At 39.2% G+C, this 14,297-nt stretch overlaps 1 protein-coding gene across 1 annotated transcript; it reads left to right on the top strand.

The window, feature by feature from the left end:
- Positions 1-707: 707 nt before the first annotated feature.
- On the top strand, positions 708-11,794 carry LOC121396055 (uncharacterized transmembrane protein DDB_G0289901-like). Its single transcript, XM_041570649.1, has 7 exons — positions 708-787; positions 3,469-3,579; positions 4,482-4,631; positions 5,914-6,054; positions 7,200-7,331; positions 7,463-7,615; positions 9,234-11,794. Exons 1-7 carry the CDS (start codon positions 739-741, stop codon positions 11,792-11,794), a joined length of 3,297 nt encoding a protein of 1,098 aa, XP_041426583.1. The 5' UTR covers positions 708-738.
- Positions 11,795-14,297: the final 2,503 nt, after the last annotated feature.

Raw genomic sequence — 14,297 nt, 5'->3', positions numbered from 1 at the left:
AAATACATCTATCCCTAAAACCTCTAGGAATTTTTCAGACAATTACAAGTAAAAAAAAAAATCTGAAAACCTCTAAAAGTTAAACAAAAAAAACAAAAAAAATACACCCTGAAGTTACTTGGAACATGATTGATGTCACAGTGTATTTAATGTTATTGTATAACTGCTTTGCATAACGCAATGTTGGTGATTAATGAAATTATGGTTGTTTCACTTTAATATAATATAAAGAGAATTGAGCAAGACAATAAATTTGCCATAGTACCATAGTATGCATTGAATAGACTATCCCAATGGAAGAGAATTCACGTTCCTTAACCTCTCACTCTATATTCATGTTCCATCATAGGGAATATATATATATATATATATATATATATATATATATATATATATATATATATATATATATATATATATATATATCTATATATATATATACATATACATATATATATATATATATATATATATATATATATATATATATATATATATATATATATATATTTATTTCAAACCAGACAGTTCAGTTTTTATTGCAAAACTTTAATTAATTGCAGGAATAATTTCAGTTTGCATTATTCATGAAGGACACAGGGGGTGAGGTGTTTGCTGGGGTGTGGAGTTTTAGGTGTATCTGTTATATGACGTAGGGAGAGGACCAGATGTATTTAGGCAACTCTCTGCATCTTGGGGAGAAGCTTTCAAGCTGCATTACAGGTGCCTCCACACATCATGGGAATAATCATTTTGCTGTTTGGGTTGTTAGTCCTGATGGATCCAGGTAAGTCATCATTGAAGAGAACCTGTTGTGTTGTAGATGAAGAATCTTTGCAGTTGTTGGACTGGAGAATACAGAATAACAGGCACTGATATTATGGGGTTTCTACTGGACCCATGTTAACAATTAGTGCCCAAAATATTTACTGTGATTGATTGTAGGGGCAAATTGGCTGCATAATGAGCATTGGTGACTTGAGTCTCAAGTATATAAAGATTACGTTGGGTGCAACCGCCTTATCAAAAGTGATAGGTCATTTGTTGTTGGCTTTTTGTTTTGAAGTTATTGCATTACTGACCAGAAGAGCTTACACATTTTGTGGAAGATGTTTATAGCAAAAACAATAAAGGATAGCTGTTAAAATCAGAACAGTGCAATGCAAATGCAATCTACTACTGAGACATATTCAACATTAGGAACACAAGGATCTGTCGGGGGAGGCTTAGGTTAAACCACCGTTCTCTCTGTGTTGAATATTGCATAGCAGTTTCCTTGTGTTTATGTTACAGGCACATAGCTTGATGCATTCTCTATAATGGGGGTCCCCAACCTTTCTTACATATGAGCCACATTCAAATGTATAAAAGAGTCGGGGAGCAATGCAAACATTAAAATTGTTCTTGGGTGGTACAAAATAAAAGCTGTGATTGCCTATTTTGTAGTCCCTGTGTGGTTTGGCAGGCGGCAGAAGTCTTTGTTTGGCAGTACACTTGGTTTTTATGCAACCAAAATTTACCTCCAAGCCTGGAATTCAAAAATAAGCACCTGTTTTGAGCAACATCCAAGGGGTTGGTGAGTAACATGTTGCTCCTGAGCTACTGGTTGGGGATCACTGATCTAAAAGCAAACCATTAGCTTATTCTCTTGCAACCATAATGCATCCCCTGATTATACCATTGAGAAATAGTTTAGGTAGGAAAAGATAATGAGAAAAAGAAATAAAGAAAGTTCCTCCTAGAATACAAGCACGGTTGTTTTTTCTGCTTCTGCTGTTTGCTTGGTTCTCTCCAGTGAATTATAGCCTTTACAGAATTTGAAAAGTGATTCTGGGTTTGGTGTAAATAAAGGGCTGGGTATGGGAATTTTTATGAAATAAGAAGAGACGCTTTATTCCAATTCATTTTGCCAAATGAAAAAGGCTTTAAGGCAAAAGAAAGTGGTAATTATCTTATCACTTGCTCACAACATAATTATTGTTATGCATAGGTGTATATTGGGCAGAGCTGGCGTTTAACACTAAAATATCGGCTTAGTACAGCATAACCACACCTTATAAAGAATAAATACAGGTGATGGGATGATCACTACCATCTTCAAGTAGGCACTGCTTTTAGCTGCAATTACATTTACACATACTGTAACTTCAAAATTATTATTTTTATTTATTCTGCCTAAAATTAGTCCAAAAGCTTTCTCGAAATGTAATTAGTATTCTGTTCTGAATATCTCCTCTGAAAACGATTCTCATTCTTCGCTTTTGATTTAAAAATATTTTTCCCTAAAGTTGCCTATTCCCAGCTGGGTAATTCTATTCATGCCTAAAGTAGGGATATTGAAAGTTAATGGATTCAAGCTTCCCTTTGTAGTTTTGAACTCATATTTTAATGCCATGTCAGTAGGCTGCTAATGATCTACTCGGGGCATTTCTAAGACCTTACTTTGTGTTCTCATATAGGTGGGTTATTTATTAAAGTCTGAATGGTATAAACTCGAAAAAATCTAGTTTTTTTACTATAAAATCGGAATTTTTATTGGAAAGACAAACTCGATTTTTTTTGAGATTTATTATACCCTGAGGATGCAAAATCCAAATCTGAAAATAGTCCATCTTCAACCTGTCGAGGTCCTGTAGAAGTCAGGGCAGAGGTCCTATTTGCAATTTGAAGATATTATTGTCTGTGCTGGGTTTCATATAATAATGCGAACATTTCGGGCTTTTCTGTCGATTTCATGAAAAATTCTGACTTTTTGATCGCCAAATCTGAAAAAATTTATTTATTTCGTGCGACAATTTGAAAAAGTTGCGTTTTTCGTGCAACAATCCGAAAAAGTCACGGTTTTTGTTTTTTGTAGTTTTTTTTAATGATAAATAAGGGTAAATCATGGATTCTAGTTTGTTCAGATTTTTTTATTTATTAATATATAAATAGTAAAATTCGGATTTTAATAAATAACCCCCTTATCTTCCTAATGACAAGGGGTTAGTCGATGTCTCCACTTACCTCCATTTATTAACAAAAAAGTTATGACTATAAAAAATATACTGCTACAATCCAAGGTCTAACTTGGAAAAAAGAAAAGGATTGACTCCAAATCTTATAATAAATGTTCTTCAAGCTTGGATCATCATCATCATCATGTAATTTAGTCCCCCTAGATTGGTTAACTTCAATGACAATGAACCATGTTTTAAAAAAAGACTTTGGGACAGTGGTGGAACTACCAGGGGTGCAGGGGGTGCGAGCGGGCCAGGGCCCGCACCCCCTCTAGTTACGTTACTGGTCTGGGAAACTGCTTAAAGTTTATGTTAAAGGCTTGTCATGAGTCCTACTTGCAGAAGTACATTTAAAAAAAAAAACATTCCCATCATTTTCCTTATCAGGGTCATCAGTGTCTTCTCCTTCCCTTATTATACACTTTCATTTGAAATTTTTTTAAATAATCAATCACTTTTCTTCATTCAGGCAACGCTCTTAGCTGCTACAACTGTATGGGTGAGAAAGGATGTAAAGGAAAAGTGACCTGCCATGGGGAAAATGCCACCTGTAGCACATCAGTCCTCACAATATCTTCCTGTAAGTTTGCCACTTCCCTGTCACTATCTTTTTGTTTAATTTCACTGTTAATTTTCCTTATACAATATATTTAGAGTTTATTAAATAAACACACACAAATGTGTTATTCTTTTAGGGGGTGATTTATCAAGGTTCACATTAGAATTTTTGCCACAATTTGAATTTTTTTGCACAATTTTTTTTTAAAAAAATGTCTGGTATTTATTAAGCAAAAAAAAACTCGAATTGGAAGTTGTCCTAGGCAAAATTCTATCCTTTTTTTAAAATTCAAGTTTTAATTCGAATTTGTATACTCACAATTCGTGTTTCTAAGCCTATAAACTCAAAAAATTTAGGTATTTGAGTTTTTAAGGCCATTACATAAAAACAATCTAGTTTTTTTCATGATATGTATTCAACTGAATTTTTGCATTCAAATTTTTTCTTAAATAAGCAAAAATTTTAGTTTTTTTCATTGTGACTTTATTTGAAGTAAAAAAAAAACCCTAACCAATAACATACTAAATAGCGATATAATTATGGTTAATTGAGTTTACATTCCTTCACAACATTGGGGAATTATTCAAAACTGGCAAAATCTTTGGAAAATATTATCGCTGCAAAGGTTTTCAGACAAATCTGGCTTCTCTGTGTACATTAGTCCTTCCCCTTAGAATAAAATGCAATACCTTGTATCAGATATTTCTGTAGACTAGTTGAGGTCAGTATCTGATCTGAAGGAGTCAATGGCAGAAGGATATAGGTAAATAAACAATAGCTGCTTTGTCTGCATAAACCAATCTCTTGCAAACATAATAACTTTGTAATCTGTATGATGGATTTAATGGTATACTTTGTGAATTGTTTTAAAAAATAATCAGTATAATAACTCTAATATATGTTTTTTTTTCTCTTTTCTGCAGTTCCCCTTTCCTATAGAAGTGTCTCTAAATCCTGCCTTAATACACCAATACCCTCGAGAGCATCTTTTTTTTCCCCAAGTCGAACAGTGAGATTTTCCCTGCAGGAGACGACATGCAGCTCTGACCTCTGCAACAATCAGACCAAATTCGGTAATCCTTGATTTTTTACTCATTTTTACGTGTCTTCAGGTGAGGGAGCCTCTCGTGGGTAATTTTTGATAAACACTGATTTCAGCAAAACAAAATGATGTAGTTTAAAAATATTTACTTGTAAAAAATATAATGGGGATATGTGTGATGATATTTTGCATCATTTCCTTTTTTTGCTGATGTCATCTGAGTCCATTGGTCAAGAATTAATAGCAGCACAACAGGGAAATTTAGCGCATCTCAAAACTTATTTTTTCTAAAGAAACATCTTTCTATGTGACCAATCACCATGATGATATAGTTCAATGATTTTCAGATTCTTTCCAAGGTCAATATCAGTAGTTGATTAGTAAACTATCATTTGTTGGAATTCAAAAACGGAACTAGAGGGGGGCGGGCCCTGGTGCAGGACGCGCAGCCGGGCCCCCGCCCCCCTCCGTACACCCGGAACTGGCCGCCGAACTTGGGATGGGCGGACTGCCGGGGGGCCCTGAGGGGGTGCGGGCCCTGGCCCGCTTGCACCCCCTGCTCCCCAGGTAGTTCCGCCCCTGTTGGAATTAATTTTTTAAATCTCCTCTCCCATAGCCCTGTAGGGTCATTTACTACAGTGTCGGACTGGCCCACCAGGATATCAGGAAAACTCCCGGTGGGCCTCTTGTTTCTAACCATTTGGTCTATTTCATGGTCATTCCCTATTTCTTTTTGGGAACAAAGAGGCTTAATAATGGAAGAATAAAGTATGTAGAGAAAAGAGACTAGGAGAATAATGAGGTTGAGTGAGGAGAGTTGATATAATAGTTTTGATAGTAGGCCCTCTGGCTAATATTTTCTGGTGGGCCCCTGGCATCCCCGTCCAACACTGATTTACTATACCCCCCAGTGTAAGGGCACTATGAGGTGCAAAGCTGCCCCCTAAGTGTTCATTCAGACCTGATCTCTGTACCTTGCACTGGATAAAAAATTTGGTGCAAGTTTTGAGCACTGTAGCATTGGCTTACCCAAGGCTGTCGTTAACATTGGCCATAGGGCCCGTCCTCACACATTGTGAATGACCCATTAAATCTTCCATGCCTTCTCTCAAGCCTGCTTTCCTTACTTTATCTCCTTCATACCCTTACCACCTTCTGAAAATATCCCTATAAAGATTGGCAGTTTATGGACTGTTCACTGATTGAAAAAGGATGTCCAATCAGAGTGCTGCCAGTAACCATGTTGCAGAATCCTGATTGGTGTTGCAGAAATGACACTTGCTTAAAGAGTAACGCTTGTATTTTATTTTCAGATTTCGTGGAACGAATAAATAATCTCAACTGCTTTAGCTGCATCTCGCCTGGGAAGAACTGTGACAGTGATATGATGCGGGAGCTGTCGTGCCGCGGAGAGCAGAAACAGTGTGTGGATATGAGAATTAAAGGGACATTGGGTAAGGAAATATTAATACACACACATCACAATAAAGACCATCAGATTAATAAATTGTATGGCATGAGAGCATGTTTTAGATTCATAATTACAAATGAAGCCACCATAACTTGTGCATCAGGTTTACATGCTTCAAATGTTACTCCATTCTTTTCAGTGAGATACCCTGACTATTTGCTTAGTAGGCACATAATTCATGAAAGTCCCAATTTTCGGTTTTTGGGGATATTAATGGGTTCAAATTCCTCCAGATCTGGGAACTTACCTAGCATAGTGGGGCATGTTTATTAAACCTTCAATTTTAACTGTTTGAGTTATAAACTCACATTTTTAGAGGAAAAAAAACTTGATTTTTTTTGAGATTTATTATGCTCTAAATCTGTTAAAAATCTGAATTTGAAAATATTTCAGCTAAAACCTGTCGAAGTCATGTAGAAGTCAATGGCAGATGGTCCCGTTTTATCAGGATTCCTTTTCTTAGATGTGGTCCTCCCTTTAGTAAATAACCCCTTTAGATCACATGCAGCACTCGCTTAGCAGCTCCCACACTCGCTGTGCAGTCAGAAACTTATTGAAGTATCAAAACCCAATATATTTTACATTCTGTTCAAGAGCAGACCAATAATAAGTTACACTTTGGCCAACACTCTACTCTCCAGTAATAACCATTCCCCCAAAGAATAAACATGGTATTTTGTCCAAATAATCAAATATAAGTATAAATGTTAAGAGAGTTAAATAATGGCCTACAATATACAAGAGAAGACCAGGTACCATTACTCTTCTATCACGTTTCTATGTCCATCAGTGCTCAACAGGATGAATTGAAGATCGAACAAAGAGAAAATACCTATGAGTTCATAACAGAACAGAGGAAGACTATGGTTTACAGTAGACAAAAGAAGGAGAGCAGCTCCCAGTATGGAGTTTGTCCTGGAGACAGTCTGCTGTGCTTTAGTCTTGTCTCTTGTATTTAAAGAGCAAGTACTGAGGAGCAATTACTCCACCCAGGACCAACTTGTGAAATGCTTTCTTTACCCTCAACCCAAAGCCTAAAAATTGAGCCCCTCTGTAAGTACTGAGGATTGAGCATATACTGTAAATACCGAAACTGTAAGTAACTAATGATATTTCTTATTGTAACAGGTGACATTTCAGACACCAATCTTAAGGGATGTGGCAATTTCCCAGCGTGTAAAAGTGACCTTCGCTTCTCTAACCAAAATACTTCTCTGTCAGTACAGTGCTGTGGAGACAACTTTTGTAACAGTCAGACAGGTAAGGGGGATATTGCTCAATATAAATTATTATTGTATGGCCTCTTGATCATCAATGATCATGTCGCCACAGCTATTGTATATTTAATACAAAATGAATACACACATTTAAGTACTTGCCTTTATTTCCAGATTACCCTAATCAAGATAAATTGCCCAATGGAAAAGAATGTTATAGCTGTCAGACAGACAATGGCAAAAAGTGTTCCGCAGACAATTCCCAGAAGATCAAGTGCTATGGAGATCTCACTTCCTGCATGGAAATAGCAGGCGTGAGTGTGCAAGGTAATTTGTTTTCTCTAGAAAAATGTTGATGGGGAAGATGAAGGGGGGCATAATAGAGGGATGATATCAACTTTGCAGAACCAGAATAACTTGCCAAGTCCCCAATAAGAGCATTTCTGAAGGTGGTGAAGCACTAAAATAGGCCAAGGTTTCCAGAGACTATTATGCACTGTTACTATAGACACCATCTCTCCCTACTATACCTGCTATCCCACAGTCACACTCCCTTCCCAGAGACTATTATCCACTGTTACTATAGGCACCATCTCTCCCTACTATACCTGCTATCCCACAGTTACACTCCCTTCCCAGAGACTATTATCCACTGTTACTATAGTCACCATCTCTCCCTACTATACCTGCTATCCCACAGTCACACTCCCTTCCCAGAGACTATTATCCACTGTTACTATAGGCACCATCTCTCCCTACTATACCTGCTATCCCACAGTCACACTCCCTTCCCAGAGACTATTATCCACTGTTACTATAGGCACCATCTCTCCCTACTATACCTGCTATCCCACAGTCACACTCCCTTCCCAGAGACTATTATCCACTGTTACTATAGACACCATCTCTCCCTACTATACCTGCTATCCCACAGTCACACTCCCTTCCCAGAGACTATTATCCACTGTTACTATAGGCACCATCTCTCCCTACTATACCTGCTATCCCACAGTTACACTCCCTTCCCAGAGACTATTATCCACTGTTACTATAGTCACCATCTCTCCCTACTATACCTGCTATCCCACAGTCACACTCCCTTCCCAGAGACTATTATCCACTGTTACTATAGGCATCATCTCTCCCTACTATACCTGCTATCCCACAGTCACACTCCCTTCCCAGAGACAATTATCAGCTGTTACTATAGGCACCATCTCTCCCTACTATACCTGCTATCCCTCAGTCACACTCCCTTCCCAGAGACTATTATCCACTGTTACTATAGACACCATCTCTCCCTACTATACCTGCTATCCCACAGTCACACTCCCTTCCCAGAGACTATTATCACTCTGCTACTATCTGCACCATCTCTCCCTAAAATACCTGCTATTCCAGTCACACTCCCTTCCCAGAGACTATTATCCACTGTTACTATAGGAGCCATCTCTACCCAACAATATACCTGCTATCCTACAGTCACACTCCCTTCCCAGAGACTATTATCCACTGTTACTATAGGCACTATCTCTCCCTACTATACCTGCTATCCCACAGTCACACTCCCTTCCCAGAGACTATTACCCACTGTTACTATAGGCACCATCTCTCCCTACTATACCTGCTATCCCACAGTCACACTCCCTTCCCAGAGACTATTATCCAACTGTTACTATAGGCACCATCTCTCCCTACTATACCTGCTATCCCACAGTCACACTCCCTTCCCAGAGACTATTATCCCACTGTTACTATAGGCACCATCTCTCCCTACTATACCTGCTATCCCACAGTCACACTCCCTTCCCAGAGACTATTATCCCACTGTTACTATAGGCACCATCTCTCCCTACTATACCTGTTATCCCATTGCCATACAACATTGGTATAAATGGTTCTGGTATCATGATCAGCGGTCTCTGACTTCTCCATTTCTATCTAGGTGGGACACCGAACGTTATGATTTTAAAAGGATGTGCCAACCCTGCTCTGTGCAAAAGCTCAGCCCTGCCCCTCCTACAAAAGTTAAACAACGCCTCTATACAATGCTGCAATGGAACTCTTTGTAACAACAAATTTACAGAAAACAATTTCCTTATTGATGGATATCCTCCTATTAAAACTGCACCAACGAGTAACCCTCTCAACACACCAACAGCTACTTCACCAGTTATGAATATTAATAGTAGTAGTGTGAACAATAGCATTACTTCTACTAGTTCCCCTAAAACGAATCCAGGGGTTTTCAGCAATAATTCAGGTCCTGTTAGCAACAGTACATTACATAACACAAGCCTAACCACCCAAAACAATACAAGTGTCCAAAGCAGCCCCTTGCCTACAGTTAATAATGGACTGGTCTACAATGGTACTGTCAACGGCACAAACAATGCTTTGCCAGGAGGCAACAATGGATCTTCTGTGAATGGGAGTAGTAATGTAGGCAATGCCAGTGTCTCTACTGTGTCCTCACCCCCATTACTTAACCCTGGTGGGGGTAACGGCAGCATCTGTAACAGTAGCTCATGTAGTCTGATTGTGCCTGTACCAGTCAATAGCAGTGCATCTGGCGCTGGTAACATGTCATCTGGAGCCAACAATGTAGGGAATGGAAGTAATAATACAATCAATTTAGGCAGTTCTAGTCCCTCCAATACATCATCCTCTTTATCTAACAGTGGGGCGGTCAATAACAGTGCTGCTAATATCCGAGGCAGCAACGGCACTGCAAGTGGCCTAAATCAATCTGGACCAGTAATCACTGGTATTGGGGGCATTCTTACTGGAACCAATGCTTCAGCTAATGGGAGTAGTACTACTGGTAATGTCAATGGTTCTTATGTGCCCATCGGATCACCTTTGCCAAATCTCCCAATCATTAATGGCACTGCCTTTAACAACAGTGTAAATGGCTCTAATCCCGGTATCGGTAATGTTGGGGGAGTTGTTACTGGAGGCAGCCCTTCAGCTAATGGAAGTAGTACTACTGGTAATGTTAATGGTTCATATGTGCCCATCGGATCATCTTTGCCAAATAAGCCCATCTTTAATGGCACTACCTCTAACAACAGCACTGCCAACAGTCTAAATGGCTCTAGTTCAGGTACTGGTAATGCTGGGGGAGTTGTTAATGGAGCCAGCCCTTCAGCTAATGGGAGTAGTACTACTGGTAATGTCAATGGTTCTTATGTGCCAATCGGATCACCTTTGCCAAATCTCCCCATCATTAATGGCACTGCCTTTAACAACAGTGTAAATGGCTCTAATACTGGTATCGGTAATGTTGAGGGAGTTCTTACTGGAGCCAGCCCTTCAGCTAATGGTAGTAGTACTACTGGTAATGTCAATGGTTCTTATGTGCCCATCGGATCACCTTTGCCAAATCTCCCCATCATTAATGACACTGTCCTTAACAACAGTGTAAATGGCTCTAATGCTGGTATCGGTAATGTTGGGGGAGTTCTTACTGGAGCCAGCCCTTCAGCTAATGGAAGTAGTACTACTGGTAATGTCAATGGTTCTTATGTGCCCATCGGATCACCTTTGCCAAATTTCTCCATAATTAATGGCACTGCCTTTAACAACAGTGTAAATGGCTCTAATACTGGTATCGGTAATGTTGGGAGAGTTGTAACTGGAGCCAGCCCTTCAGCTAATGGAACTAGTACTACTGGTAATGTTAATAGTTCATATGTGCCCATCGGATCACCTTTGCCAAATCTCCCCATAATTAATGGCACTGCCTTTAACAACAGTGTAAATGGCTCTAATACTGGTATCGGTAATGTTGGGGGAGTTCTTACTGGAGCCAGTCCTTCAGCTAATGGAAGTAGTATTGCTGGTAATGTTAATAGTTCATATGTGCCCATCGGATCATCTTTGCCAAATAAGCCCATCATAAATGGCACTACCTCTAACAGCAGCACTGCCAACAGTTTAAATGGCTCTAGTTCAGGTACTGGTAATGCTGGGGCAGTTGTTACTGGAGCCAGCCCTTCAGCTAATGGAAGTAGTACTACTGGTAATGTCAGTGGTTCTAATGGGACATCTTTGCCAGTTAACACCATCATTAACGGCACTAGTAACAGCAGTGGCATAAATGGCTCTGGCATCGTAGGTAGTGTATCAAATCCAGTTCAGTCTCCCCCTGGGTCGAGCAATGGCAGTAGCCCTGGTTTATCTTCAATGGACAATTCTACAAGTACAAATGTTAATGATGGAGCTGGTAATGGCAGCAGTGTGAATGGCTCCAGCAATGGCAGTAGCCCTGGTTCTTCTTCAACGGGCAATTCTACAAATACGAATGTTGACAGTCCTTGGAACCGTAATGCAAGTACATCTTCAGAGGGTCTCACTACTGGAGATTCCTCTAATGTCAACACATCTCATATTCCCAAAATCGATGGCAATGACCAGACAACACCCGACAAAGGTGATACATTTACTACCAATTTATTTATCCTTCTGACCGCCATGCTGCTTAATGTATTGAACGGCTTGTGAAGAACCTTTTGCCTCTGAACCCTAATGTACAGTATTAGCGATGTGACCTGGCTCTGTAGGCCCTATCATGTTTTAAGTTATTGATGACCGATTTTTAAATAAAATGACCTCTTACAATAAATGGTTACATGTACTGGAATTATTTTTCAAAAACATTTCAGTGGTGTTGGGGTGCATTTGCTTGATGGAGTTTTGGTCTTTTTTCAACCCTATCTCTGTTCATTGTGTCTGATTCTGCTTTTAGAAAGAGCCAGCACTTCACCAACTAACTGCTTTCAGCGAAGCTATTGTTTCTCCTACTCAATGTAACTGGAGGAGACACAGTGGAACTTGGATTTTTACTAATGAGTACTAGGAGAATCCCCCGATACCTTGATACACTCTATGGGGGCTATTTATTAAAATCCGATTTTTTATTCTGGTTGGACTTTTCGGAGGAAAAAAGTTTTTTTCTTCATGATTTATTAAACTCCAATGGTGTAAAAATTCTGAATAAAAAAGTACTCCAACTCAGAACTGCTGAGTTCATGTAGAAGTCAATGGCAGATGTCCCGATGACAGGCATCAAATCAGACATCATAAGATTCAGATTTTTTTTCATGATTTTATTGAGTCTTCCCGGTCGGAGTGGTTTTCAGAAAATAGTGAGAAAATTTCAGGTTTTGATAAATAACCCCTTATATGTCCTAAACTTTGTCCCTAAATAGCCCAAATTAGGGTGGCAACTTTCCATGGGTTATAGAATAAATAACAACATTTTTATCTATACAAAAACTGTGAAACCGTGTTAGCCAGTTAGCTAGTAGGCTGACAACAGCCTGTGTCCATAGCCGAGGATTTAGGGGATTATTTATTAAAGTCCGAATTCAAAAAAACTTGAAAAATGTGAGGTTTTTCAACTAAAAGATATGAATTGTTAGTGGAAAAAAACTCATATTTTTCAAGATTTATTATACCCTGAGGATGGAAAAAGTCAGAATCTGAAAATACTCCAGCTCAGACCTGCTGAAGTTGTATATAACTCAATGGGAGAGGTCCTTATCCTATTTGGAAGTTTCTGTCGTCTGTGCTGGAATTACCCCAAAAATCGGACTATTTCGGACTTTTTATTCTCTTCTTCAGGGCGACTAATCTCCCTGATCTGCCTTCCGCCAACTAGAATCTAAATCACCAACGGGATGGCACTAGGAGCGCTTTGTTTTCCGAAGTCGCCCGAAGTTTCCCCGTGAGGCAACTTCGGGCAACTTTGGAAAGCGAAGTGCACCGATTGCCATCCTGCTGGCGATTTACATTCTAGCCAGTGGGAGGCAGTTCGGGGAGATTAGTCACCCTGAAGAAGAGGAGATTTGTCGCTAGGCGACTAATCTCCCCGAAACTGAGTATGTGTCTCTGCCCTAAAGGTTTTTTATAATCCTCTCTGCCTTGTCTGGGTGTGGCTCCACTAGTACAAGTGATTCTGTTCTCTGTTAGGGAGCTGCTTTCCGGTTACCTTCCCATTGTTCTATTGATGGGCTACTGGTGGAGAAAGGGAGGGGGTGATATCACTCCAACTTGCAGTACAGCAGTAAAGAGTGACTGAAGTTTTTCAGAATACAAATAGAGGGGAGCAAAATTTTTCAAAACAATGCCCATAGTTGCATGTCAACGAAAATTGTTGCCATTAACTTACGGTAAATGAATTTGGTGAATTTTATGTCCGTTTTGCGAATTTTGGCTGGTCAGATTCGCCAATCACTAAGCACAAATTACATGACTGAGGGTACCTGAGAAACTAAAAACATGTCTAGGCCCAAGCAAGATGTCAAAATTAAATACAGAAAAATCTGTTTCCTCAGTTCTAGATTCTCGTTTTCATGGCTCACTAGTTAGAAAAGCTAAGCAATAGCCTATAGCCTCTGACTAACTCTAAATAGTTGGTACATAAATATACAAACATATTTGTTTGAGCACAAGCATCAGGCGAGCAAATAATATCATCGGGCAGCCCTGTGTGATACAAATCTGTGCATTCCCTCTCTAAGACTTCCAAAAGATTAAAAACCCAAATGATTAAGACCAGTAATTATAGTCCCCTTCCGCTCATCCCATATTTAACTTTATACATAACGTTATACCAAATGTAATTATATCATGCTGTAATGGTGTTATCTAGTGGTGAGACATTGTACTTTGGTAACTCCTCAACAGTTCTCAGTATTTATTGGGGCAAATTCACTAAGCGCCGAACGCTAGCGTCAATTCGCTAGCGTTGGGCATTTTGGTTACTTCGCAAATTCACTATGAATGCTGGCGTAAATTTGCTAGTGTTACTTTGCACCCTTACGCCAGGCGAATTTTCGCTACGGATGTAACTACGCAAATTCACTAACGCGTGTAGTGTACTGAACACTACCTTTTACGCTAGACTTCCTTCGCCACCTCAGACCAGGCGAAGCGCAATAGAGTAGATAGGGATTGCTTCAAAAAAAAAGTTCAAATTTTTTCTAAGTCCCAAAAAACGCTG

This window comes from Xenopus laevis, chromosome 7S (assembly GCF_017654675.1).
Source record: "Xenopus laevis strain J_2021 chromosome 7S, Xenopus_laevis_v10.1, whole genome shotgun sequence".
NCBI lineage: Eukaryota > Metazoa > Chordata > Amphibia > Anura > Pipidae > Xenopus > Xenopus laevis.
Note: the sequence above shows the minus strand (reverse complement) of the source record. Positions and strands in the feature narration are given on the sequence as shown.

What these genes read in the sequence shown, in the direction of transcription:
- LOC121396055 (XM_041570649.1), top strand. Translation starts at nt 739, where the DNA reads ATGGGAATAATCATTTTGCTGTTTGGGTTGTTAGTCCTGATGGATCCA. An exon ending in CAACAATCAGACCAAATTCG is followed by an intron (nt 4,632 to 5,913) that starts GTAATCCTTGAT and finishes TTTTATTTTCAG; the next exon opens with ATTTCGTGGAACGAATAAAT. An exon ending in CTTTTGTAACAGTCAGACAG is followed by an intron (nt 7,332 to 7,462) that starts GTAAGGGGGATA and finishes CTTTATTTCCAG; the next exon opens with ATTACCCTAATCAAGATAAA.